This window comes from Hipposideros armiger, unplaced genomic scaffold, assembly GCF_001890085.2.
Source record: "Hipposideros armiger isolate ML-2016 unplaced genomic scaffold, ASM189008v1 scaffold_22, whole genome shotgun sequence".
In the NCBI taxonomy this organism is placed as follows: Eukaryota; Metazoa; Chordata; class Mammalia; order Chiroptera; family Hipposideridae; genus Hipposideros; species Hipposideros armiger.
This window is the reverse complement of record NW_017731372.1, coordinates 423,345-450,661: the sequence shown is the minus strand read 5'-3', so window position 1 is coordinate 450,661 and position 27,317 is coordinate 423,345. Positions and strand designations below refer to the sequence as shown.

The following is a 27,317-nucleotide window of genomic DNA, read 5'->3' as shown; positions in this document are numbered from 1 at the left end:
ACTTTAAATTCAAAGCACTTTCCAATACAAAATTGAATCAGTTAACACAAATTGGAGATTGCATAAATTTTTAAGCAAAGTGCTTGATTTCAGGGTTTTGGTGTGGTTTTTTTTTTGGTTTTTTTTTTTTTGGTACTTCATAAAATGAGAAATGTAATTAAAAGCATTCAGCCTTCCTAAGATGCCTATGTCTTCCAGCAACTCTGCTCTTTCATGAGAAATCAACTCTGCTCTTTCACAAAGGTTTTGGAAATTAGACTGTGGAAGATCCACCCTGCATCTTCCTCAGCCAGAGTCACCCAGAGGCAGAACCTGGGGTCTCATATAGAATATAACCGTGGACAGGCACTTCCTTTCTCTTGAAAACGGAGCCAAGAAGAGTGATGCCCTGGTTACATTTTAGGGGAGGACTGCTAAGACTGGTGCGCTCATGAAAATATGCAGGGATGCAGTCACCCAATCAGTCATAGAGCATATGTGGGGGGTGTTTGGGGGGTCAGGTTAGGGTGAATGGTTTACACTTGCTTCCTTCCATTTTCCAGGGCAAATGGCTTCAGCTGCTGCCCAGAAACAGCCAGGTCATCAAAGCCTTTGAGAGTAGCTTTGAAAATGTGTCAGCCAATAGCTGGGCAGGACCAGGACCAGCCTCGCAGCTGAGCCTACCCCCCTCCCCCCGACCTCCCCCCTCAGCCTCCCCCCACTGGAGCAGAGAATTGGGAAGCAGCAGATGGAGGCTTTTCTCCCCTTGGCTGGCTCTCCCAGCACTCAGAAGCTGAGACCAAGGCAGGCTCTTGACATGCTTTTGCCCTTGGCCCAAAGCCCCACAGGGAGTCTTATAAGCCCCTCTGCAGTTTCCCCTGTGGGGTGTGAGAGGCAGGATCTTATCCAGGGCAGGCACCCTGTAAGGGTTTGCTCTCCTATTAAATTTGCCTCCGAGTCTACTCATGTGTCATTAAATCAAGCAGCTGAACCGTGCTAGCGCGCTAGAGCACGTTCATTCGAGTCCCCAGGGATCCCTTTCTGTAGCTTCTAGGCCTTTTGGCTCCTGGAATAGAGACGTCTGTCCTGCCAGGAAGGCCCCGAGCCTGCAGCATGTTGCAGGCCACTCCAGGGACTTTCCCAGCCTCTCCATGGCACTCCCCAGGGCTCTGGGGGTCCCCGTGGATTTCTAAGGCCCCTGCAGCAAGGGAGCTGGCTCTGCAGAGCCTCCGTACAGGGAGCTGGGCATCCAACAGGGATCTGTATGGGCTTTTCTGAGGACGCAGCCATATGGCGCATGTCTCGCCTGTTTTGTAAAAATATTTTCCACTTTCCTTGTGGCAAACACCTGTCCCTAGAGGCTGACAGTTGGGAAAATGCTCAGACCTGCTTCCCTGGCCCCCTCTGCCACGGAGGACTGTGTCTCCAAGCTAGTCTTGGCTCCCTGGGGAGGGGAGAAGTCCACCTTCTCCCTTTGTGACACCCCCTGCCATACACACTGTGAAAGCTCCTCCTTTGATTTCTAAATACGGAGCCTTGTCGAGAAACACTCATTCAGCCATGCAGCCACAGCACCCCCTTCCATATCTTTAACACCTGATGGAATAAATAAAGTGAAGTGAAAACCCTTGTGATGTGAAAAATCCTGTGGCCCAGGGGTGGGGTGCAGGGTAACGGAAGGACAGCCAGGAGGAGGGGCTGCTTTTAATATGAAACGATGACTCCAAGCATGCAAACCATGGCTCCCTCTATGCAATAACCCGTCTTCTGCCTTAACCTTTTCAGGATCATAAAAAAAAACACACCAGTCTATTCATCCAAATAACTAGTTTATGTCTCCCTGGGCTCTCTTTTTTCTGCAGACAGACTTAAGTAAGTAAGTCTCTGAGCCCCTAGACAGTCTAAATAAATGTAACGCCACATTCATTGCCCAGTTGTGTTCACACAGTTGCACACCCATTGTTCTGACTCCTCTCGTTCTCATTTCTGCAGTAAATTCTTTGCTTCTGAAGTAAGGGTTATTTCCGAGCTACACATAATAATGGTAAGCATTTAACTCCAGCTGGGACGACGACGCTGCCCTTATTCAGGACTGGTGAGAGTTTGAACACTGAAAAAAGAGTTTGCTTAGGAGCAAATTCACCTTCACCTAGAAAATGATGCTGAATTTTTTTTCATCCACAAAAAAAGGGGGAAGGCCTTGGGGAGAGGCATATGTAGTTTTAATCTTAGGGGGAAAGTTATGCATCACGGAGGGACACAGGTGTTTTCCTGGACCTTATGGAATTATTTTTGGGTTTTCCAAAGAGACTGAATTATTTTTCTTCAAGGAAATTTCAAGTAGAAGGTAAATAATACATACATGGTTTATTGAGCATTTCTATGTGGCAGACATTACTATAAGTGTTCTGGCATCAATTCATATGATCCCTGTTTTACGCATCTGGAAACTAAGGTACAGCAGGGTTAAGTCACTTGCCTAAAGTCACACAGCTTTTCAATGGTGGATCTGGAATTCAAATCAGCAGTGTGGTTCTAGACTTAACCCTTATGCTGGACCCGTAAAGCGAAAAAACAAACCATACAATGACCAGATGATGCCAGCTCCTCATTCAAAGGCTGTCAGATCAACTAGTTGGTAGATTTTGCACTACTGGCTTCTTCTTTCTCTCTGATTGTATATATTTTTCTCCCTTCTACTTTCCAGAAGCCCCTGTGCCAGGGGGTAGCAGGAGAAAGATGAGACAGGGACGCTCAAACCTGTCTACTTTCAATGATCGTCAGCCATTCTAGTAAATGTCGTGTGAGGAAAACGATCAGTTATTTGTGCCGTGTTTCCTAGTATTACCTAGGATTTCCTGACTTAGAGCCATGAACACAGTCACGATTTTGGGAACTCGACCAGTTTTTATGACCCTACTTCTCTCCTGCTTCAGTTTGAATCATTTTAACAAGCACTCAGGTGGCATTTGGCAATGAAGCGTGGAGGCCCACTGCAATGTTTTCTGTTATAAGATCCCATCAACCGCAAGATTGTGTTAAAAACAGCTTTATTTTTTTGAGGGAGGGGGCGATCACCTTACCACATTATAGGTACATACCGATGATAAGGCATCTCGGGTATAGAAATGTTAAAATGTGAGGAAAACATGTGTTTGCGAATTAAGAAAATAGAGTAGTTTATTTGTCTTTCAACAAGGAATAAGCCTTGTAAAGTAGCATGTTGTAAGCGTTCTTCCTATGTGGTCTGGGTATCAGAAATTTGATTACAGTTGTCAGCTGGAGTTCATCCTGGTTCTGATATCTATTTTTAACAATAGCTGAAGGGATTTTTTTTGTGTTTTTTTTTTCCCAAGACAAGAGAAGGAAGGATTACTTAAGAATCCAGGAATTGACTCATGGAAGGGGGTCTGAGTTTCTTTCTTGTTAGGAAGAGCCTGGCTTCAGGGGTCGTCCCCTAATGGGAGGCAAATTGAGTGGAGATTCTTACGTAAGGCAGAAGGATTGGAAGTCAGAGAGCTCAGCCAGGTTTGAGACCAACCGAGCAAGTAGAGAGATTCGAACTCTAGAAATAAATTCAGACCTAAGGGTTTAGATGAAAGCAAAAGATTAGGTTTGGAATAATAGCAGTTGAAAAACAAAAGAGAAATGTAGAGGGTCACTGTTGAGAAAGGCTTTGGGATGTCTATGAGTTACCTATATGAATAGCTGGTAGATTCTTAAGTTGGATGAGTTTTGACAGAGGGACAGAAGCAGAGTAGGGAGAATGAAAACTAAAGAAACCAAAATTGTTTTGCGTGCAGGAGTATCCCTAGCTACGGTAGCCTCAGCACAGTGCCTGGCCCATAGGAGACGCTAAATAAATATAAGTTGATTAAATTAATAAATAATCGTCTCACTAGAAGAAGGGTTATTTGGGGCCAGCTGAGTGGTGCATTGGTTAAGAGCTGGCTTGGGACACCAGAGGACCCCGGTTCGGATCCCACATATGAGGGCCAGTGACACTGCCCTCTACAGCTAAGATGCTGAACAACAGCTCAACCTGGAGCTGGGCTGCTGTGGGTTGCCATGGGCTACCGTGTGTAGCCAGCAGCCAGCGTGAGTGGCCAGCAGCCACAGTGAGCAGCTGTCCAGAAGCCGGCGACTGATCTGCCTCGCCTGGGAAGAGCGCAATGATGGTGCCAACTTGGGCCAGTGAAGCAACGTCCTCCACAACTAGACTGAAGAACAAAAGGACAGCAACTTGTCTGTTCCCTTTCCCCCAATTCCCCAGCATTGTTCCCATCCCCCAATTCCCCAATTAAAAAAAAAAAAAGAGGAAGGGTTATTTGTTCATTCACTCTTTTAACAAAGTTTATACGGGTTAGATGGTCTTATGTGGGGAGACATGGGTGTGAGATTCTATGGAAGTTTTGAAATTTCACAGCTACTAGACACAGAATGTATATACAGCATCTACTAAATGTTTGTCTTAAGCATGTGCATGTGCACCTCAAACTGTGGTGTGTTCTGCTATCTACTTCCAACCTCTCATATCTAAGGACTGGGTGTGGAGATAAAAAAGGTTCCACTGTTCAGGCAGGAACTCTTGTTCTTTCCTTTGCTTCTGCATTGTCTGTTGACCACGTCAGTCTGAAGTTCAAAGTCTGCCATTCGGTCATCACCCACATTGACTTCCCTGCGGTGTTTGACTCTTCCTTGTCTAAAGATCATCTTTCCTGGCTTCTGTGGCATTTCATTCCTCTGGTTTTCCTACTCCCTCTCTGATCATCTTTGGTTGGCTCCTCTTTCTCGAATCCTCCTTTAAATGTGGTCGCTTCCCAAGGCTCTGCCCTCAGCTCCTCTCTTCTTGCTTGCTGTCCTTGAGTGATTTCGTCTACTCCCATCATCTCTTACCTTCAAGTACACAGCTCCCAGCTTTCCACCGCTTTGCAAAGATCCACTGCTATACTTCCTCTCCCCTTCTTCTTTTGTCCTGGGGATATCAACCGAGTTCAATCAATCCCAAATTAAACACACTCTAGTTTTCTTTAAACAGCCCACTCCTGCTTACCTCCTAGGTTCCTAGCCTTTAAGCCAGTTTTCAAAGGTGAGATTATAGAGTCTTTCTGTAGTTCTTCCCATCCTTCCCTATTCTGAGCTCCCCACCCCCACCCCTCGCCCTGCCCCATCCATCACATCAAATCAAGTCCTGCTGACTTGGCCTTCCTAAATCTCTGGACTTTGTTCTTTCTTCTCAAGTTTGTTGCCTTATTTTGGCTCTCATCCTCTCTTACCTAAGGACTTAACAATAACCTCAATTGGCTTCACTTTCCTCCAATCCCTGTCCATTCAGTGTCTTCTCAAAACACAGATCTGATAATGAAAACAATTTAACCAATGCTCCTTTATTTAAAGTTTTTTTTTCTTTTTTCTTTTCTTTTTTTTTTTTTACCATCTGGTCACAACATACCCCTTCAATCATCTCCTCCACTGTGGCCTCTTACCACACTTTACATTCTGCTCCAGTTTCTCTAGAAAGAACACTTACTGTTCCCCAAAACGCACCAGGCGCCGGTAGACTCTGTGCCTCAGCTTTGATTTCTGCTCTCCTCTAACCTCAGCTTGTGAAAATTTGCCGGTAACCTTCAGTGTGCAGGTCAGATGAGGCCTCCTCTGAAAGGGCATCTCTGATTTCTCAGGTGGACTGACTCTCTCCTCCCCACAGTGTTTCTGGGCCACTCTTCCAGTCCTTAGCTCACCTACCCATGCATGAGAATCACGTATTTGATTCTCTCTCCTCTGGGTCACCCGAGACATGACAGGATGTCTTAGTCATCTTTGCATATCCCACAGCACACAATGGGCCCCACCAATTGTTTGCTGAAGTGACCTGATTTTGCTGAATTGGTGCAGTGTTTTACACAGCGGTGACACTGCGATCATGAACTCTCCAGAGGACAGAGTCAGTGTCTTAGGGTCACAGCCATCCCCAGAGGGGTCATCTGGGTCAGTGCTTATCAGGACCTCGGGAGACAGGCCTGAGGGAAGAGAACCAGCTTGTAACAGGAAGGACAATTCCCTAGAAATCTGTCACAGTCTGATTCTTCGTCCCTCTGCATCCTGTCCCTTCCCTCTGGAGAAGGCCCTTATTCGAGATCTCTTTTCCCTTCATTAACTGAGCTTGTCGAGTGTTCCCCAGCTGTGTATTCCTTTGGTCTTTTCCAGCTCCCACTGTTTATTTATTTCTGTCAGCCTCTTTCTCTGGCTGTGGTTGTAAACAGAGCCGATGACTGCCAGCTCCGGGGGCCTGTGCCGTGAACCCATCGCATGGGGATGGCTGGTCAAGGAGACGCTAGAATCAGACGTGAAGGGTTACCCCTCGCTCTCAGAAGCTGCTCCAGGCATGAGCCCAAGCTGTCCAGAAGGATTTGCTCCTGACCATCCAAATGGCACTTTACAGACAGAAGCATCACATGACACGCTCTCTCCATCCCTCCTGAACTTCCCCTTTTGTTCCCTTGTTGCTGCCACAGTCCCCCAGACCACAGTTTGGGCAGATGGCAGGGAGGGCACTCAGGCTTGCCAGCAGCATAGAGTGACAAATAACAATAACTATTTTATGCCTTTTTCTCTTTCATACCTGTTTTCTTCTCCTGTTTGAGAAAGTTGGAGCTGTGCCTGTTCTGAATTACTTATCCCAAATCCCTAAGCCAGCTTGGCCTTGCTTGCAGGTTGTGGAAGGAGAGAAATAACCTTGAAGGCAGGCCAGAAGCACGTGGCTTTGTCCCTCCCTTAAACCATCTCACAAAGCAGATGCTTGCAGCCTGGTCCATTTTTGAGCCAAGCAGGTTATCTTCTCCCCTCCATGCCAGCACTTACTGCCCCACTGTGCAATCCAGGGGTTTTCCTCCCTCCCCTACCTCCACCCTCTGCCACCCGCTGTGCCCTCTGCCTCTCTCTGAATTCTCCAGAGTAGCCAGCCCCTCGGCGGAGGCAGCTGCCAGTGAGGGAGCTGTCAGTGGGACAGCCGCACAGGCAGTGCCATCCTGCCTGAGTCTGTGGTCCTCCCCCAGACTCTGCCTGGCAGTGCGCATCATCTGTCAGCGTGCCCCCTCCCCTCCCTCCGCCTCCCTGCCCCCTCCCCTGCCGTTCACGCTTTCCCTGTTCATGAGCTGCAAAGCCTGAGAAGCGAGGAGCCAGAGGGAGTGAGCAGCACATTGCAGCCGTTCTGTTAGGGGCCCGAGGTGAGGTGGCCTTGCCTCCACCAGCCTCTCCCATGTGCCAGGGGGTGGCTGACTGTCACTCAGGGCTTCACCAAGCCATGCCCAGCTGGGGCCCGCGCCAGCCACACCTTCTCAGCTGCGCTGCCCACCGCCAGACAGGTAAGAGAGAGCAGCCCCCTCCAGTAGGACTTGAGCAGGTCCTGGAACTGTCCATCCCAAGCCATGAGTCATGCTGGGAGGTACAGGTTGCTTCAGGGCAGAAAAGGCACTGTCCTTTTGTCACGATCCTCTGTTTATTCATTCTCTAACAGAGCTCCTCAGAGCGGGTTAAGCCCATCACCCTTGCCAGGAGCAGGGGGTGCAGGAATTCGTCCATTCTTTCCAGTAAGTGGGTGCTAAGCTGCAAATGTCCTTTTTTGTTTTCTCTCCTCCTCAATCCCAACTCCCCAGGTTCCCCGAAACTGCTTTCTGGTCCAAAGGGATGCTGTGTCTTCCCTCAGATGCCTTCAGGGGCTCTGAAAATATCACAGGTTGATGTCTGGACGATGACACTGTCTTTTGCAGCCTCATTCATATTTTTTTCTGCTGTTGTCTGACTGTACACAGCATCTGTTTTGTTTCCGGTCAGCGTGCAGGTCTCCAGTGTCATGGGTGACTAACACTGGTGACGCATTCCGATACAGAAGGACTCACAGCCACAATGAGCTGGAGGGATATTAAAATATATTGGGGGTTACCAATTTCTTTTTCCCCCCAGCTTTATTGAGGTATAATTGACAAATAAAATTGTAATATGTTTAAAGTGTGCAACATGATGATTTGATATATGTATACATCGTGAAAGGACTCCCACCATCGAATGAACTAACACATCCGTCGGCAGGTCACCAATTCTTTTTTTAAACCTTTTCCACATTTTTATTACATACAATGCTGATGTAACATCATAGTTAAATTTTTGCTCACATACTGGATTGTTTTCTTCAGAAGTAAACTTGCTGGGACCAGGTTTTTTTTTTTTGAGATATAATTGATATATAACATTATGTTAGTTTCATGTATACAACATGTGATTTCATAGATGTATATATTGCAAAATGATCACTACAATTAAGTCTAATTAACATCCATCACCACACATAGTTATAATTTTTTTGGGGGGTGGGGGGCAGGTCACCAAATTCTAAGCAGTGAGTTGAGGGAACAGTTGCCACCTATAAGAGGTGATGAGTCCCTGGTATCAGCTAAATGGGTTATTTCCAGAGCTGTCTAGGTGGAGACTTTTGGGGGCATAAGGAGAAGCATAACTTTTCTCTTTCTTTGTGGTAGCTGCTTAGTATCAGTCCATTATTTTACTACATACTGAAGGACCTGGCTTATAGGTCCTTGTAGGTCCTATCTTGGGGTGCTTTCAATCTAATGAAATAAAGAGGAAAGCCTATTCTGCAACTTGGGTTATTTTTAATTGTTTATTCCTACAGATTGGGAAAACTTCAGCGTTTTCTTGGAAGACAGAGGAGGCGCTGGAAAGTGGGGAAATGAGATAACTGTTAGCATGAGATCACATAAAGGCTTGGGAAAAGTTCAAAGCTCTACGCATGCAATGTGGAATTAGGCTGTTATTATGATGGCTATTATTTTGGGAATGATAGATCCACAAACACTCAGTCAATGGCAAACTGGTTGTTATTAACCATCGGCTGTCTGCTCCCTACTTAGAGTAGGTTTCCTGGAAGAGGTCAATGCGGGTGGGGTGAGAGGGGATTACAGTGTGTAGTGTGGTCTGCAGCCCACTATGGCCAAGCAAGCCTTAGGGCTCCTGGGGGCTGCGTCCTTCTGGCATTTAAAAAAGAAAATTAAAATTCACACAGTGCCTAAAATGCAGAGGAATCTGAAAACTTCCTATATTCTTTGTCTACTGGAATTGAACTTGCTAATGAAGCCAAGGTCTTCCTCCTATGGGTCAGTGAACTCTGACCTGAAGAATGGGGGTCCTTAGCCACAATAGCCATTTCACAGAAGCCAGGTTACTCCCAGGGGACTGAGTGAGAGTGTGGGTGGATGGCTCAGCGAAACCTGTCATTTTTCTATTAATAAACCCTCCAAACGTGGGTCAGCAGCAGCAGCAATTGACTGCGCTAAGATGTTGTATAGCGTGGAAGGAGCCCTGGTGGTCCCAGGTTCAGTCTCTCTGAGTTCTTCACTCAGGGCTACTGAACACTTTTGGTTTTATAATCTGGAAAATGGGCGCACTAACAAGTGCCCAGCTTACCTCCAAAGATTTCTGTGAAGACCAACTAAAAGGAATAACAATAGCGCCCAATGATCGAGACATACCGGGCAACTTTGCTAGCTATTTTCCCTACATTATGCTGTTTAATCCTCTCAATTCCCCAGTACAAACTGAAACCCAAAAAGGTTAAGGAACCTGATCAAGTTCAGCTCAAGAAGTGAAAGCACTTTGTAGGTTGTGACTGTGCTATACAGATGCCCGTTTTGGTTGTGTGTAATGACATCATGGCTTAGAATTTTTGTCCGGTCAATCTTATCCCAGGCTCTTTGTTTTGTACTTTCTTATTTCCTCTTTATCCAAACACCTACATCTCTAAAGATGCCAGAAACGCTCTTTGCTTCCCCTGTGTGCTTTGGGGATTAGGATATTTTTCACTGTCCGAGAAGCATCAGCCTTCTCATCAGGACCTTGATCAGCTCTGTATGGAATTTCCAGAAGGCTTTTGAGTTTTTCAACAAAAGGTCCTAGAAACAAGAGCATCTCAGAAAAGATAAATTGCTTAAGGTAGATTCCTACTAGAGCCTTATCTCTCAAGAAAAAGTGTCAGAATTTGCTCAGCACCTTTGTGCATTGGATTGCACCCACACAGCTCTGGTCCCTCCTCCCGCCCCCAGTGCAGGCATTAAGGCATACCCAGCATAGCCTAAAAGCAAGGCACGTCATTTCCCAGAAGGCTCTGTGAGGGCAGGAGCAGGGCCAAGTGGGAGAGCTGTTCCCTGGAGGCCAGGTCTCCCCTTCACTATTTCCTGCCACCGTTGCTGCAGCCAGGCCCATCCCTGGGTCAGAATGGCTGTGGATTTCCTTTCTGCATGACTCCAGGTGGCTGGCTAGAATGGAGCTGGAAGGGAGGACATAAAAGCCACTGGCTGAAGTCATTAAAAATGGAGGATTAGAAAGAGCTTATTTTATATGCAGAGGAGAGAGTGAGTGCTGAAGCTGTTTTCTGCCCACAGCTGTAGACCCTGATGGCAAATGGTAAAGCTTTTGTTACTGCCTACGAAGGGGAAGAGATTGATAACCAGTGCCCTGGCCCTAGGAAATCGGAGGAGAGAGCCCCATTTCCATTGTGGCAGTGGCTCGCGCTTACATCTCAGCCCCGGGGCTTTGAAGACTAGGTCCCACTGCTTTTCCGTCTCTGGCCCTACTACCTGTTCCTCTGTAGCCTCCACCCCCACTCCCACTTGGTGCTGGGCCTCTGCCTATGATTCTGATACTATCAGTGTGACTTCATGTATAAGGATGAATAACTTACAATCCATGCTGGCTTATATATCTCATTGAAGTCTTATAATAATTCAGGAAGTGGCTATTGCCTTAGTAATTTTGACTTCAGAGATAAGAATGCAAGGTCTTAAGCCAAGATGACCCAACCATGAAGGGGCAGAACTGGAGCTTGAACCCTTGTCACCTGGCCATGGAGCCTGTGCCATTTCTGTGACTCCATGCTGCCTCTCCTGGCCACATCCTGCTCCAAACACTGTCTCACTCACCTACCTGCTGACAGGTTCAATTAAGTTCATCAAACATTTATTGAGCCTCTTCTTAGTGCCAGGTACTGTACTAGGTGTTAGAGATAGAGAGATGGAAAATATATCTTTCACTTATGTGATGTAATGTACCTATGCCTGGTACATTTTCTGGCACATGGAAGATACTTAAATGTTAGTTGAATGAATGAATGAATGAATGAATGAATATTTTTCTGCCCTTGATGAACTTAGAGTCTGGTTAGGAAAAGAGAGTTTTATAGGCACCTAATCATGCCCGGTGGAGAGGTAGAGAAGTATGCCTGGAAGCACTGGGCACCTCCAGGACCTAGGTGTGTGTGTGGGGGGGGGAGGGGAAGCCAGGAGGCTGCCTGCAGGAAGTGATCCTGGAGTGCAGCTTGAAGGATGGATGGGCATAGGGAATGGCAGATATGAGGCCCAGAGATATGTGTGCAAGATTGTGAGCAGTGTGGAGCTGTTGGAGCATGAAGCACAAACCAGGCGAGTGGTGGGGGACTCTACAGGTGGGCAGGACCCAGGACTTGGGGGAATTTCTGTCTCAGGATTTTTTACTAAAGCTTGAACTTTATCCTTAGGCTAGACGGGCTGATAAGCTTGTGAGAGAAGGGAACACAGTCACATTTGTGATGTAAACAGGTAATTATGGCTGCAGAATGGAGTTGAATTTGAGGACATGGGTTGGATCACAGAGACCAAAGACCACAAGGATGTGAACCAGAGACCATGAACCAGAGCAGTGGTAGCAAGGATGGAGAGGAGGTGACAGATGAGAAAACTATGAAAGAGACTTAATCAGCAAGATTTGGTCATTGGTTGACTAAGGGAGATGAGAGAAAAAGGAGTCATCACTAATTACTTTCCTCTTTCTTCCTGCTGGAGTTACTCAGTGGCTGGTGGTGCCAGAAACTGATACCAGGAATTCTAAAGAAGCTAAGATGTGTGTGTGTGTGTGTGTGTGTGTGTGTGTGTGTGTGTGTGTGTGTGCGTGCGCACACGCACTGGGGAGAGGAATAAAATGGGTCAGGAAAAGAAGGGAATATGATGTGCTCACTTTTTAGATGTATTTGCATTTGTTGCATTTGTGGGATATCTGAGGGACGTATTCAGCCACCCATGAGCTATAAGAATCTATATGAGTGGGAGAGGGGCCAGAATTAGAGGAAAATATTTAGAAATAGTTAGTATACTCAGTAGTTAGGGCTATAAGCAAGGATGAGATTGCTCCAAGAGCATATAAGGAGGGGAGAGCAGAACACCAAGGCTCCAGGCAGGGGAATGCCAGCATTTATGGGATGGGCAGAGGAGGAGTGGAGAGTGTAAGTAAGGCCAGCGAGATCAAGGGAGTAGAGATGTCAGAAGTGAGTGGTCACTGTGGCAAATGAAACAAAGAGGTTGATGAGGACAAAGACCATTGGGCCACTGGACCTCATAATATGGAGGTCACCGTTTCAGGGGACTGGGAGGGGTGGAAGCCAAATTGTGAAGGATTGAGGAAGGGATAGAAAGTGGGGAAACAGGAAATTCTTTCAGGCAACTTTGCTGACAAAGGGAGGAATACCGAAGGGGAATTTTTTTAAAAAATGAAAGTTATTTGTAAGGGTAGAATAACATGGCAGAATAAGAGAATAAACATGGGGAGAGAGAGTAGGTAAAGCAGGGTAAGTAGGGAAGGATGGGCTCAAGGCCACAGGGGGAAGGATTCACCTTGAGTAGACACATCTGAGAGGGGTGGAAAGGAAAGATGTGTGAAAATGTGGAATGATTTGCAGGTGAGGAAATGGGGAATGTGGTTGGCCACTGGGAAGCTAATTGGTAAAACCTGAGTTCACTGTTTAAGACTGAGGTTACAGTAGGAATGGAGAGGATTGGGGAGGTAAGTGAAGATGTCTTCATTTGTATCCATGTCCGAGGTTGACTTGTCCTGGATTCTGGATGTGTAGATGGGCAGCTCAGCAGTGGGATGAAAGGATGTACCTGGATTCTCCCCCAGGGGCTCTGGGCTTGAGCCCTGGCTATTCTTAAAAAAAAAAAAGTGAACTTAGGCAAAGTCTTAGTTTAGCTTCTGCACATGGTATCTAAGAGTCACACCCACTCTAAACCTCTATGAATTTTAGCACCTGTTGCCTCAGAGTTAAATAATAAGTTTTTCTGAAAATAGATTTATACATGAGGAAGAAAAGCTACAATGGAAAAAACAACAGAAATCATTTCCCATTCAAATTGCTCTCTTCTATATTTCAGTTTTCTTGCACTAGTAGTTTAGACTTTGATGCCCATTTTACTGAAGCACACATATTGTCACTTGTTACACTATTTGGAAAAAAAAAGTATGCACAGTTACAAATATATATAAGTCAAGAGACTAGAACAATGCGCCCCTATGTATTACCACCCAATTTCAATGCCCCACATGCCCCACCCTAGGTGATTTTGAAGAAATTCCCAAATAGCATATCATTTCAACTCTAAATGTTTCAGAGTGTATCTCTAAATATAAGGGTGCTTAAAGAAAAAAATAACCTCAATATTGGTTTCACACTAATATTGATGTCTAATCTATGCTCAAATTTCCCCAGCGGTCTCATTATATCTTTTATGGTTTTAAATTTGAATCAGGACCCAAGAAATTTCATATCTTGCAGTTAGTTGTGTTTCTTAAGTTTTTTTTTTTTTTAACACTGATGATGATTGCTGGAAGAGTCCTTGATCCTATTGTGTCTACCTAATTTTGTCATTTTCCCCTGGTGTTTGTATAATTTAATTTTAGGAGACCTAAGGGATGACTGCAGTTTAGACACCAAAGCCTCCTAAGTTTAATTTAAAAAACCCTTCTAGACACACTTAGAAGGAGAAGTACCAAGATAGTGAATTAAAAAAAAGAGGATAGAAAGAAAAAAAGATTCCAGCAAGTGGTAAGAAGATAAATGAGGGCTCAAAGAGGAAGAAAAGAAAATGAAAAAGGTAACAGAGATGATGTAACCCTCCGATCCACCAAGAAGCTTGAAAATCCTTACAAGTGTGTTTCATTCATTTTTGTGTCACCTCAGTTAGGTGATAAAGATGAATCTTTAAATAATAACATTCTCTTTATTTAGTGCATTTCCCCAAACAGCTTTGCAAAGAGCTGAGCAGACATCCTCCAAGTAATCCTCTAGGTAATGTAGGAAAGTAATAGGAATTGTAATTCCCATTGTACAGATGATGAAACAGTTAATAAGGCTACTAATGGTGGCTCACACATTTGCCATTTGTCAAGCTTTGTGCTAACACTCAATTACATGATCTCATTTAATCCTTATAAGAAGCCTAAGACATGGGTGCTGTGATATTCATTTTGCCCGTGATGAAAACGACACTCAGAGAGGGTGAGAGTAACTTGCCCACACTTATAGCTCTGGAAAGTTAGAGAGTGGGGATCAAAACTCAGGGCTGTCGGGCTGGCCGAGTGGCGTGATGGTTAAGAACTGGCTTGGGATGCCAGAGGGCCCCGGTTCGGATCCCACATATGAAGGCCAGTGACACTGCCCTCTACAGCTAAGATGCTGAATAACAGCTCAACCTGGAGCTGGGCTGCCTGTGAGTCGCTGGCAACGGCGTAGGCTGCAGTCCCTGTGGCAGTGGGTTGCCATGGGCTACCGTGTGTAGCCAGCAGCCAGCGTGAGCGGCCAGCAGCCGCAGTGAGCGGTCGTCCAGAAGCCGGCGACTGATCTGCCTCGCCTGGGAAGAGCACAATGATGGTGCCAACTTGGGCCAGTGAAGCAACATCCTCCACAACTAGACTGAAGAACAAAAAACGACAGCAACTTGTCTGTTCCCCTACCCCAATTCCCCAGCACTGTTCCTATCCCCCCAATTACCCAATAAAAATCTTTAAAAAAAAAAAAAAACAACTCAGGGCTGTCAAACCCACTTTTTTTTTTCCAGGTCAGTCCACTTTCCATTAAGTCGGCCATCTTTCTTTTGCATATACTTGCTTGCTGGCAAAATTCCACTTAGAGGGAAGCTCAGAGCATCACCAAGTAATATTGTACAGTGTCCTGGAATTTGCAAAGCATTTTTCTTCCCACAGCCTTTCTTACAACTGCCTTGAAAAATAGACAGGGCAAGTGTATGAATTTATGTTTGACAAATGAGGAAATTGAAACACAAAGGTCTTGGTTCTGTGAGTGATCACATAGCTAGTAAGGGTAGTTAGTGTCATGAAGCTGAGTTAGGACCCGAGTTTTAGGACTAGAGGCCCTGACTTCTGACTCCAGATTCTGTGCTTGTTGGGTTCTGTTTGCAAACCTCACGGGCCCACACCTTAAGCTGCTGGTTTCTTTTCATGTCCCCTCTGATGTTCCTTGTGAGAAGTCGAGCAGGCTTATTAGAAATTAAATATCCAGATGCTTGAACTGATGAACAGGAAATGAGGCTGTTAATGCTCAGAGGAATGAAATTGAGATGCTTTTTTTTTTTTTTTTAGTAGAATTTTGGGCTAAGTGGCCTCTTTCTGTCCTTCCCTTCCCTATGTCCTTCCAGTCTCCATGGAAACCCAAAATCAGTGCAGCATATGTTGATTCATGTTTCTACTGTTACTAGGAAGCTACAAAGTGGAAATTGCTTTTGGAAGGTTTGCGGAGAGGTTTAGCATGCTGACCAGCATTCAAATCCAATATCCGAATGACTGTTTTATTAGAAGCGTTGAATGGGGGACTATTCAAGGTGGTATTCTGATTAAATAAACACACAGGGGCAATAAACCTTCTCCGTCACTATCATGGCTTTTAAAAATATTATATTGCAGATTTTAAATCCCTGTATCTTCAAGTTAATTTCATTTTTGTGGCCTGTGTGATGATGCCAGGAGTTCCTTTTGCTCTTGATTCCACCTTGCCCGGTTAGGAATAAGAATTTGCAAACACTTTAGGTACCCAGACTGCTGCCCCTGCGTGTCATTTGCATTAGGCTGGCTTCAATCTAGACCTGGAGAGTGCGGAATTCTAACATGTTCCTGCCATAAGGGGCCGTTGGCAGTTTTTCAGATTTTTTTTTCACGAGCTCAGAATGGAATTTCGCCGGTATTTATTACATACCTGCTTCACGCAAGGCAATGGGAGTGGATAGCGAGGGGGGTCAGTCATGGAATCTGTCTTTGTGGGTCACATGGTCATTTAGGAGGACCAGGAAACAGAAACCACAAGGATAAACTACAGGCCAGGATGCCGGCTGTCAGAGCATCACAGCAGTGGGGTGGTGTTGGGATGGAAAGGGTCCTCCTGATGGAGGGAGTTCTGAAAAAGCTTTGGAGAGGAGAGTCTTCAGTTTGGAGGTAATGGGTTATGACAAGGAGCTGGGAGTTATGAGGCACATCCAGGGTAGGGACATTCTGGGCAGAGGGAACAACAGAGGAACGGTGTGTGTGTGTGTGTGTGTGTGTGTACAATGGGATATAAGATTGGATAGGTAAATGGGACCAAGTTATTAGACTGTCAGGCAGGACAAGGAGTTGCAATGGAGCCCATCAAAGAGTATTAGACAGATGATATGCTTTATGGTATCTGTTCAGTGGGGTAACTCGTGGTCATGGATGTGCCAGGTGTGTTGGGGGTTGATGAAACGGGGCCAGCAAGATTATTTAGGGCTGCCACTGAGACCAAGATGGCCAGGACTATAATTCTGCCCCACCTCAGACCCCACACATGATCAACCAGTCACACCCTACAATGACCCAGTGGCTGTCCAAGATGATGGGAACATGCCCAACATGCCAGCCGTCCCCAGGACTCCCAGGACCCAAGCTTGGAGTGGCTGAAGAGGCCGAGCAGCTCCACTGACAGGGAGGAGGTCCCCTCCCAGTGGCCCCCAATAAAAATGTGAAAACCAGAAAAAAAAAAGGAGAGAGAGAGAGAGAGAGAGAGAGAGAGAGGAGGAGAGAGAGGGAGAGAGAGGGAGAGGGGGAGAGGGGGGAGGGGGAGCGTGAGAGAGAGAAAGAAAGAAAGAGAGAGAGAGAAAGAAAGAAAGAAAGAAAATCGGTTATTTAGGAGTGGTGAAAGGTCATGCACTGCACTGGGTGCACTGACAGGGCAGTGTCAATGGATGGGAGGCGATGAAATTGAGAAATACTTCAGAAACATAATGACAAGGTTTAATAAACACTTCAGCAAGGAGGGTGGAGAAAAAGAAGCCAAAAATACCTGTACTTGTTACCCTGAGGAGCCAGGATGGAGTGATGTCATGAGCACACATAGGGAGCCCAGCAGGAATACAGAATTTGGAGGGAAAGGTGGTGGCTTTTCAGAGGCAGTGGCATCTGTGGGGTCTGAGAGGGGTGGGGCTGTCTCGCAGGCTTCTAGAAAAGTACTCTGGGGCTCAAGAGAGGGAGGATGAAAGAAACACTGGTTCTAGAGCGAAGCGGTGGCTGGTGTCTGCATGGAGTGGGTTTTCCAGGAGGGTAAGTGTAGACTGGGAAGAGCAGAGAGGGGGCAGAGCAGCCTGAGAAGCCAGGGCAGGGCTTATAATGACTGTTTTCCTGGGGAAAAAACATGCATCGTGGCCAGTGGAGACATCCCTGTGCCCAGTCTGCAGCCAGCAACTCAGGAGCAGCAACCTGGAAAGATCCCAGAGCTGTATTCCTGGGCCTGGGCTCCAAGCCCGCAGACGCAGAGCCCAAGTCCAAGTAGGTGAGTGGCTTTCTCATTAGCACTCCACTGCTTGCCTTTCCCTGGCCTTCTCCTTTAGGAAAGGACGCCATGCCAGAACGTTTATCCCCTTGGGTCAGCTTCATTTCCCCCCTGGAATTCTTCATGCACCTGTTTCTGTAGGAAGGAAGATTAAGTTAGAGTCCACTCCCCTGAGTGGGGGCGTGTACTCACTAGGTCTGCACTCCTCAAACTAGGGTGCTGTGTGCTTGGTTACTCCTGGGTGTTTAGGAGTGTTTGGGTTAAAAAAAAAGCATGGGCGAGTTTTAGTTTTCTCTTTTTACTCATGCTAGATGCCTGTCTACACACAATCTTGTCCCTCTGCTTTTTATATTCCTGCTGTTTCTCTTAAAACTCTATTATCATATCGTTCGTTAAACATTTGGGTTGGCTTATTGACTTCCTGTGGCTGTATTATTGCTCTCAAGGCCAAGAAGATTCTGATGTCTGGTGAGAGTCGGTCAGTTTCTAGTGGAGGCTTGGCGCATCTGCAGCCCTACCCTGTCTCCTCGGTGCCTTTCCCTCCCGGATGCCAGGCTGGGCAGCATGAGACTTGAAAGACAGCCACCGTTTTCTCACTGGTCCAGGAGTCCTATGATGGCACTACCTTTGTGTTAAAGCGAGGGTCAGAGCAGAGGTTGGAAGTGTGAAGTCTGGTCTCTCACGCCAGCTCTGCCACTTACTAATGGCTTGTCTGTTTCTCCATTGCGGAATGGGGTGGATAAAGGTGTCGTTGGCCTCGTAACTTTGTTGAGGGAGTTAAATAAGATCACACAAGTGCAGCGTGTAGCACAGTGTCTGGCACATACTGAGTGCCCATTAAACATTAGCTATGTGAATGGAATCCAGAAGTGGGTCCACCTTGTGGTATAAATTTGTCTTGGATTAGGGACGTGCTCATCAATGGGCTTTTTCTCACCGGTTTATCTGGGCGCCTGTTTCTTATGGTACAGTGTACCAGAAAAACATCCAGACGTGAAGGATTCTCTTTTATTTTTAAATTCTAACCCCCAGCTAGCATCGGGTTTTAAGATAGGGGTTATGGGGAATGGAAAATGCTTCTTTTGCATCCCATTTTGAAACGCCACGTTCCCTTTATCTGACAGAGGGGCTGTGGACATTTGCAGAGAGAGACAATGAGTCACTGTGGAGGCAGCCTTGGAATTTTGATTTCATCCTCTCATCAGGCAACGTGTGGTTGCGGCAGAATCGTTTCGCTGTGAGACTACAGGTTATGCACCAATAGAGCTGCTAGGAAACGCTGGGTTCCGGCGTGGTGTGGTAGGAGAAGCACTGCTGTCAGGATCGTACAAAAACAAGTCCTGGTCCTGGGGCGTCCTCTTAAGTACCGTGTCACTTAGAAAAAGACATGCCACCTTTTCTGACCTCGGTTTTCTCATCTGTAACACAGGGGTAATAATGCTCTTTCTGACTACGGCGCGGGGTTGTTGAGTGATGATCCAGGAAAATGCTTTCTGCATTGGAAAAGGTTAAACAGATGGAATCTGATATTTTTATTAAGAAGCCATCACTTTCCATAGAGGTTTCTGCTGCCTCTAGCAAATGCTGTCTTCTGGGTTTCAGAAATGACTGGCAGGCACAGCTAGGCAGATTAGGAGCTGGTTCTAGCCTTAGAAACCCAGAGAGGAATGAGGAGACGCTAAGCTATATGCCAGGCCAGTGGCTTGCAAACTTGAGCATGCATCACCTGGGAGGCTGGGCCCCACCCCCAGAGGTTCTGAGTCTGTAGGTCTGGGGGTGGGGCCTGAGAGGAATTTGCATTTCTAACACATACCCAGGTGACGCTAATGCTGCTGGTCCAGGGACCACACTCTACTATGGCACTAGGGCAAGCTGGAAGATAGAGTCCTCCTGAAACCGAACAGTGTGAAGGTCTATATGGGTAAGGTGGTTAAGGAAAAAAAAATGTGTAGAAGACAGAACAATAGGACTAATGTGCAGATTGGGCAGAAGAAAGGGAAAAGTCTCGCTCTGTAACAAATGCAAGTAGGGGGAAGTTGCTAGGTGATGGAGGAGGGAGAGAGGTGGATTTCCACTGTAGGAAAAACCAGGTGAGAGGCAGGAGCCCAGAGTTGGAAATATACATGTTTGGGGGAGGTGGAAATTTTTCATTAAGAAGTGAGGAGGGGTGGTGGGCGCTGGGGGGTGGGAGCGGAGAGGTGCCTCTGTAGAGTAAGTGGGGAGCTGAGATGTGGCAGAGGGGTTAATTAATTTCAGGCTGTGCGGTCTGGCTAGGTAGTGCAGCACAATAAAAATTGGGAGAAAGGGGGTGGAATTTAGATGTGTGACCTGCCCCGTAGCTTCCTTGCTCTCTGCATTTATCACATCACATCACACCCAGCAAGACAGCCCCCCTCCTCCTGTCTCATTAGGAGATTTGATTCGGCTTGGCTCCTGCTGTCAGCAGCTGTCTGGGGCAAGATCTTTATGCTCTCTGCTCCCTGAGCAGCAACCAGCCTTCAGCCAGCAGCACAACTCATTAGAAGCAGGCCCCCTGGACACTTGATTTTCAGCTCATTGGTGGCCGGCTGGAAAGAGTTAATACGAACGGCTCCGCTGCCCCCCTGCCCAGCCTCTGGGTGCAGAGGGAGGCAGCTCTGGGTTGTGGGGACTTCTCCCTGAGCTGCTGCCAAAGGACCAGGGGAGCAGCTTAGTGAAGCTGAGGAGGAAGGTGCGGGAGGGGTGCCAGGCGAGCTCTGCTCAGGGGTACCTCCTGCATCCTGCCAGTGAGGATGGACATGCAGACTGTGCCCCGGAGCCGAGTGGCTGCCCGCTGGGTGTAGGCTGCTTCAGTATTTACTGGATGTGACAAGCACGGGGAAGAGCTTTCAGCGGGGCTGCTTGCTGCCCGGTTCAAGTGGTGGGAGGTGTATTGTGCATGCATGCGTGTGTAGATGAGCGTGCGTGCGCGCGTGTGCCTGCGTGTTCATGCACACATGCCCTTCACCCGCCAAGGATTTGACTGATAAAAGAAAGATCTCTTTCCCCAGAGCTCAGTAACCCGCAGCCTCGCTGACCATCCTGTTGGCCAAACCCCGAAGACCATGAGGACCGGTCAAAGGCGGTGAGTATCGCATTTGCTTTTCTCTTTGCTCTCAGGGTGCCCGTGTGGGCTGATTGCATTATCCATATTTAATTAACCTGCCTCTCCATATTGATTGCTTTCTCCCCACTAAGACTCTCAGCCTCTCTTCCCCTCTTGATACATTTTTGCTTTTTGCTTTAAACCTTCTCTCCCCTCCTTTTCCCCCCCGAGCATCCTCTGTTTCCATGATGTCCCACCCTATAGAGTCACCTGTAACTTGATGTCCACCAAGGAGGGCACATGTACTGTTGTACTGTGGATGCAGTCACATCCTTGGCCTTCCTGGGCTCTGGGTAACCCCAAACTCTGTCCCCCAAAAGTAAAGGGCCAAATGGGATAACAGCTCCCAGGTGCTGGGATGAGTGAGGAAGCTGGGGTGGGAGAACCCTACAGATTCTTATTTAATGGGCTCCATGGCTGAGCTAAGCAAAGGGGTGTTGGAGGGTCTGAGGGGCGCTGGTGGGCAGTGCTAGATTTTGAAGAGAGAAAGACAGGCATCTAAGCAGCTCTGGCAAGTCAGTGTGGGCTAGCAGGGAGAATGAAAGAGTGACAAGGCGGTGAGTGACAGGAGGCCTGGTGACACCTGCCCCCAAATGACCTTGCCTGCTGTGAATGTGGGTGGTAGTCTCTGGTTCCGCTCAGCTCCAGGGTAATGAAGACTCCGCCATGGGCTTCCCTTCCTCTGGGGCTACGTCCCATAAGTTAGAGAAAATGAGGCTTAGATGCCCCAAATAATGATTTCTAGAGACCCTTACAGGTATAAAGGGCTTCAATTCCCTGCTTTCTGAGCAAGCAGGTATATGCACACTTAGAACCAAGATTAAGGAACTGTCCCTGCTGCAAGGGTCATGTCAGTCTCCTGGGGATGAGCCTTATACCAAGTCGAACATTTTTTTTTTAATTTTAACGAAGCAATCTTTTTATTTTATTAATCATGATAATATTAGAGAAGGTATTTTTTTAAAGTCTTGGTGAAATGTTCCAGGTAGGATCAAAATAATTTGGATGGATCTCATAGGGGACTTATCTATCTAAATTAAGATTAAAAAAAAAAAAGTGAATTCTATGTTTGGTGTCAGGGTTCCCCAGGGGGATCCCTTTATGGATAGGCTGCTGCCTTCACGTGTTTCTTCCTCTCAGTTATCTTCTGTGGGAACAAAGGGTTTGAAGCCCTGAGAATGAGACCCTAAGGAGAGAGAGATTATCAGTCAACCTCAACCTCTATATCCCCTTTCTCTGATGTCCTCCCTACTTCAGGCCAGTGTCCAGGCTGAGGACGGTCAGGCAGCTTCCATACAGGCAAGAAAGGATGACTTGCACATTCGTTTCTTCAGCCTGTGTGTGTGATCCCTGCAAAGGAGCAAGCCTGTGTAGTAACAGGGTCTGACAAGCCTCCCTTGAAGTTATCCAATCTTCCTCCCACTCACGCCCTCTCAAAGCTCCCCCACTCCCACCTCCAGGACAGGTTCTAATCTTGGAGGGAGGCAAAAGTCAGAACAGCAGCCAATCAAATGATTCTGGAACGAGTGCTGCCCCCACCCATCCCCACCTCTGGCTGGCTGGTCACTGGGGCCTCACTAGAGTAAGACAAAGAGAACAGTAATTTTTGGCTGGCCAGGCCCACGTCTTTCTCCCCTAGGACATGTGTCCCACTTTACTCTTGATGGCTAGTTGTTGGGGGAAATAGAAACTCCTAACAGGCAGCCAAGTGAACTTACCCACCCAATAGTTTGTTGTTGTCCATCCTTGGTAGGTTGCCCTGGCTCAGGACAAGGAGACAATTTCTGGGGAATGGGGTACGTGGGGGGAGGTATTCGGCTGGCAGAAAGCCACTGAAGAAGATTTGTAGCACAGTAAGATAAGAGAGGGTGGCCCCCTCTTACAGCAGATTCTTTGATTTTAGGTGAGAGCACGTGAGAGGGTAAATCCCTGTGCCCCGCAGTCTTATCTCCCGCCCTGACGTCCCTGCACACCTGCCAGAGGGTAAACCGTAAGCGGGTGCCTGTATGGCCGCCTTACTGATGCCACGCAGGTAACTGATGCCAACCTGTCTCCTTGCCCCCGTCCCTCTGCTCTTCTACCACCTTCCCACCTCCCCTGCTGTTTGAGCCTCCCAGGGGTGGGCCACTTGCATCTGTCCCCCAGGCTTCCTGTGTGGACTGCGCTATCCTTCTCTGGGTGCTTCTTGCAAAATGATGGCCTTGCAAGCAGGACCTGCCTGAGCACCAAGCCCTCCCATTGACCTGCAGAACTTGATGTGCATGAACTTGTATTGAACCATCTAGGGACCTCTGTGAGATACTGGGACAAGGAAGAAAGATGAGACCTAGCCTAGATTTTTTTTTTTTTTAAGTAAACTTAACCTCTGACTCTTGCTTCTACTCCCATTATTTCAGACCTAACTAAAAGGTTATAACTCAGGCCTCAGCTAGACAAGATGGAAAATCAAAACCATTTTGTCCCAATGAGTATTTTGTGGGAGGTTTCTGAAAACTATTGGGCAGAATCGCCATTGTCTTGATAATAAGTAGCACCCTTTACACTGGCCCCTGCTAAACCTTGTTAGATGGCTTGCATGGATCTGCCATGTTTTGGAAATCCTCTTAATTAATCTTTGGGGGCATTGACCTGACTGTTCTATGATCGATGGTTTCGAGGCACTGAGGGATGAACTGACACATTGAAAGTTGGGTTTGGGGCTGGGGTGCAGCCTGAGCAAAACCTTTACTCGAATTCACAGAATGTGATGACTCAAGGGCCCCTGATCAGTTTCGCGCAGGGCCTGGTGTTAGAGCACCCTGTGATCTGTAAGAGGGAGTGGACATGAGATGCTCACTGTTGCAGGAGAGGGGATGGCTATAGTCAATGTTTTGAAATATCATGAAATTGATGGCTTCACAATGTGCCTGACTGAGATGAGAGGTGGGAGCTCAGGACATGCAGGTCTGATTTTCAGTAGGAGAGGCAATATTTCTGGGAACTTGGATGTTCTAGCCTTAAAAGGCTCCTTCCTTGGAGATGGGCTGTGGAATATAAATGTTGTCCATCCTCGCCAAATCAAATACCATCCCAGTAGACATTTATAGGATTTCTGTGAACAATTGCCCCAGGGATAAAAACCCATTTGATGTAAAAGGAAGAGATAGAAATGGACGATCTCTAACATCTCTGCCTAGCGAGGCCTGGGATTTGTGAAAAAGATGAAAGCAAAGCCAGGCTGGAAGAACTCCCTTTAAACATGGAGAATGACATCATCTAGGACTATTTCCATGGCAAGTTGTTACCAAGTGTGCATTTGCAGTTCCCTTTTATAAGTCATTCTTAAGTCCTCATCTGATTATACCAAATCCCTCCCACTTACCTTTACCCTCCATGAGAGGAGTTGCCTTGATTAAAGGTCAGGAGTCAGTAAACTTATTCTGCCAAGGGCCAGAGAGTAAATATTTTCGGGTTTGGGGGCCATATATATAGTCTGTGTTGCAACCACTCAACTCTGCCCTTGTGCTAAAAGTAGCTTCTGGTAATATGTAAACGGATGGGGGTTGTTGTGTTCCAATAAAACTTTATTTGCACAAACAGGCATCTTACAGGCTATAGTTTGCCAATCGCTGGTTAAAGGTAAAAAGGGGCCAATGCTGGGGGTCGGAAAGAGACATTGGCATAATTTCTCATTGGAACCTCCACCACAGGTAACTATTTAAATGTTTGGCCCTCAGGAAAATAAAATGTATGAGAGTTTGAAACATGCATGTTAAAATTTTAAACATGCTGATTGAGATACGCCAAACTATAAATAGGACTATGAGAGCTCAGTGAAGTAAACAAAGAGCACTGGTTCTTCATGGTTGAGTGTACCAACGGTTCGTTTCACCTGCAGACATCGGTCCTTGCTGGTTTGTAGCCATTTGTGTATATCCTCAGGTTTGTGGGATGAGTGAGTGGGTAGGAAGAACCTGAGTCAGAATTGACCCGTCTTGAAGCCCCATGCTTTATGCTCTGAGACTCGGCTATGCACTCGTGTGTCATGCGAGCAACCCTCCACTCCCCGTGTGAGTACTACTTCCGGGGTTTTGCAATCAGGAGCTGCTGCCACTGCTGCCACTTTGCCTCCTAAGGGGAGAGCAGACTGTGGAATGTTATTTTGTCATCCCTGTATTTCCTTTCACAGAGAGAATCCTAATTTAGAAATTCTACCAAGCTAACGACCTTCATTGACTTACCGTCACCTTGCATGTCAGCTTTAAAAAGCATTAGGCCTCTGGGGGCAGGGGACCTATTACCATTCCTGTAGTCAAGATAGGGAGTGAGTATATTCCTTGATCTTCTAGGTGTTCCTCCTCTTGTTCATGAAGACTTCAGGGGCGCCCTGGGGAAGGCTGGGGGGCCGGGGGAGGCAGTGCTGGCTCCTGCAGCAGCAGCTCCAGGGAAACTTGGAGCTGACAGCTATTATCATGACAGTCCCCGTCCTTCTGCCCCTGTGCTTATTGCAGGAACAAAGGGATGAGGACTCGACTGGGATGCCTGTCTCACAAGTCAGACTCGTGTAGCGATTTTACAGCGATTCTTCCCGACAAACCCAACCGTGCTCTGAAGTGAGTAGTATGGCCACTTGGCATTCCCAGGGTGCCCACCATGGGGTACTGCCATAGGGCTACAGAGCCCGTCCTTTACTCATTGGGTCAAAAAGTCACTAGAAAAGTGACAATAAACTCCTGCCTCCTGGTAGCTTCTTTTATATCCTGAAACAGCGAGAAAATGTTTATTTTCCTTTTCAAAATGTATGAGTACGACTTAACTCAGAATACTTCTTTACTCCTTTTACTTTTTAGAAAACCGTAGTATCCACCACTTTTTTAAAGCTGTGGTGAAGGATATTTCTTGGTTCTACTTAGTGGCCAATCTGAGCCCTCAGTTTGGAAATGAACATTTCAATCTACTCTAACCATCTGTTTAGGTTCAGGTAATCTGGGTTCAGTGCCTCTCCTATGCAGGCTCTAGGTTATAGGGTGTCACAGATGTCACCTCATTTAACCCTCACAGGGTTCCCTGATGGGAGTCCTTATCCCCATTACAGAGGGAAAGAGACTGTAAGAGGTGGAGTCAGGAGTTCAGCCTAACTTTTCTGACTCCAAGGCTGGTCTCCTTCGATTGTTACCTTGACATTTTTAAATCATGGACATACTTAGGTTTGTTTTGTAGACCGAAAGCCAATATACTAAATTCACTGAATTCCAATCCTGAGATTTTTCCATCAGTTACTTAAGAATCTACACATTTACAGGGATAGAATTTCAGGATTCCAGGTCCGGTCTCCATTTGACCTGATTGTTCCAATTTGTCCTCCTGAGCAAATCTCAGTGATGGCTGGAGGAGAGGAGGTCATTTCAGAAATATTCACGCGAGATGTTTCTTCTTCCCTAGGAGACTATCCACGGAAGAAGCTACGAGGTGGGCTGATTCCTTTGATGTGCTTCTCTCCCATAAGTGTAAGTAGAATTCAGGTTTTATCCTGTCATGGCAAATCATCCATTTAGTAGAGGATGCACCAAATGCCTACTATGATCCAGGTACTGGGCTAGGTGTCCCCAGCAGCTCCAGTCCCTGTCCTCACAGAGCCTTCTGCCTTAGAGGGACATGGAGACCATAAAACATGATTTACATGCAGCGAAAAGAGGGCCTTTTTCTCCATCTTTTGAGTTGAAAGTGTGGCCCCAAGAAGCCTTCATGTTCTCATTTTAGCATGAAAGAGTTTAGCTTAGGGAGTTGGAGTGATGGGTTCACTGGGAAGAAGAGAGTCTAGGTTCCATCCCAGATCTTGTTTATAAAATGAAATGACCTCCCTGCAAGTCACTGGAGAGCCTTGGGTTACTCTCAGGGACGTGAATATTCTGGGCATTTTATTATTCACTTGAGTTGGCAGAAGTTTTGATGTTCTCATTGCTTTTTATTCGGGGGGTTTACTACTTCAGCTGTATTATGCCCCTCAGTTTCTGACAGGGTGTTCGTTTTACTGGAACACACTTCTGCTATCCCTTCTCTTCCGTTTTTCCCTGTCCTCATCTTTCATGCCTTTTGTTTCCCAGGAAGGCAGAAACAGTTGTGCATATTTCTGTTGGGAAGAGCATTTTGATGGCAGACAAACTTGTGGCCCCGGCCCTTTTCTCATCCTAAGCAAGCCCAGATCCACCAGGCTTTGGAATCCTAGGAGTGTTAAATGCTTGGGAGTGAGAGCGCTGGAGTGAGGAAGAGAGAAGGGCCTTTTGAAGAGAAGTTTTCACACAGACATTTGGGGCTCCTCTTATATTCGTCTTGTCACCATTAGAAGTCCTGGCTGAGCTGGGAGCAAAAGGGTTGCTTTTTGTTTAGAGAGTAGTTTCCACTGAATTGGGGAACATGATTTTGTACAATGAAGGGCAGGGCATTGGTTGGTAGTCAGACCTATGTTCTTGCTTTTGACCGAGCTCGGCTACTACATAGTTGAGTGGCCCTGATGGAGTCCCTTGGTCTTCAGAAGATGTCTTTAGAAGTGATTTTGCTCTTGATCAG

The 27,317-nt window shown here is 46.7% G+C and overlaps 1 protein-coding gene across 9 annotated transcripts in view; it reads left to right on the top strand.

The window, feature by feature from the left end:
- Window positions 1-27,317, top strand: part of RGS8 (regulator of G protein signaling 8) — an 87,527-nt gene that overhangs the window by 38,844 nt on the left and 21,366 nt on the right. For 2 of the 9 annotated variants that reach the window (XM_019635571.1, XM_019635578.1), the window contains exons 1-4: window positions 20,492-20,750; window positions 22,675-22,803; window positions 25,262-25,363; window positions 26,193-26,257. In XM_019635571.1, the coding sequence (XP_019491116.1) occupies window positions 22,778-22,803; window positions 25,262-25,363; window positions 26,193-26,257 (193 nt within the window). In that variant the 5' untranslated portion in view covers window positions 20,492-20,750; window positions 22,675-22,777. Of the gene's footprint in view, window positions 1-7,134; window positions 7,344-19,455; window positions 19,569-20,024; window positions 20,358-20,491; window positions 20,751-22,674; window positions 22,804-25,261; window positions 25,364-26,192; window positions 26,258-27,317 lie in introns of those variants that run through there. The other 7 variants (XR_002123149.1, XM_019635570.1, XM_019635572.1 and 4 more) reach the window with 6 other exon arrangements.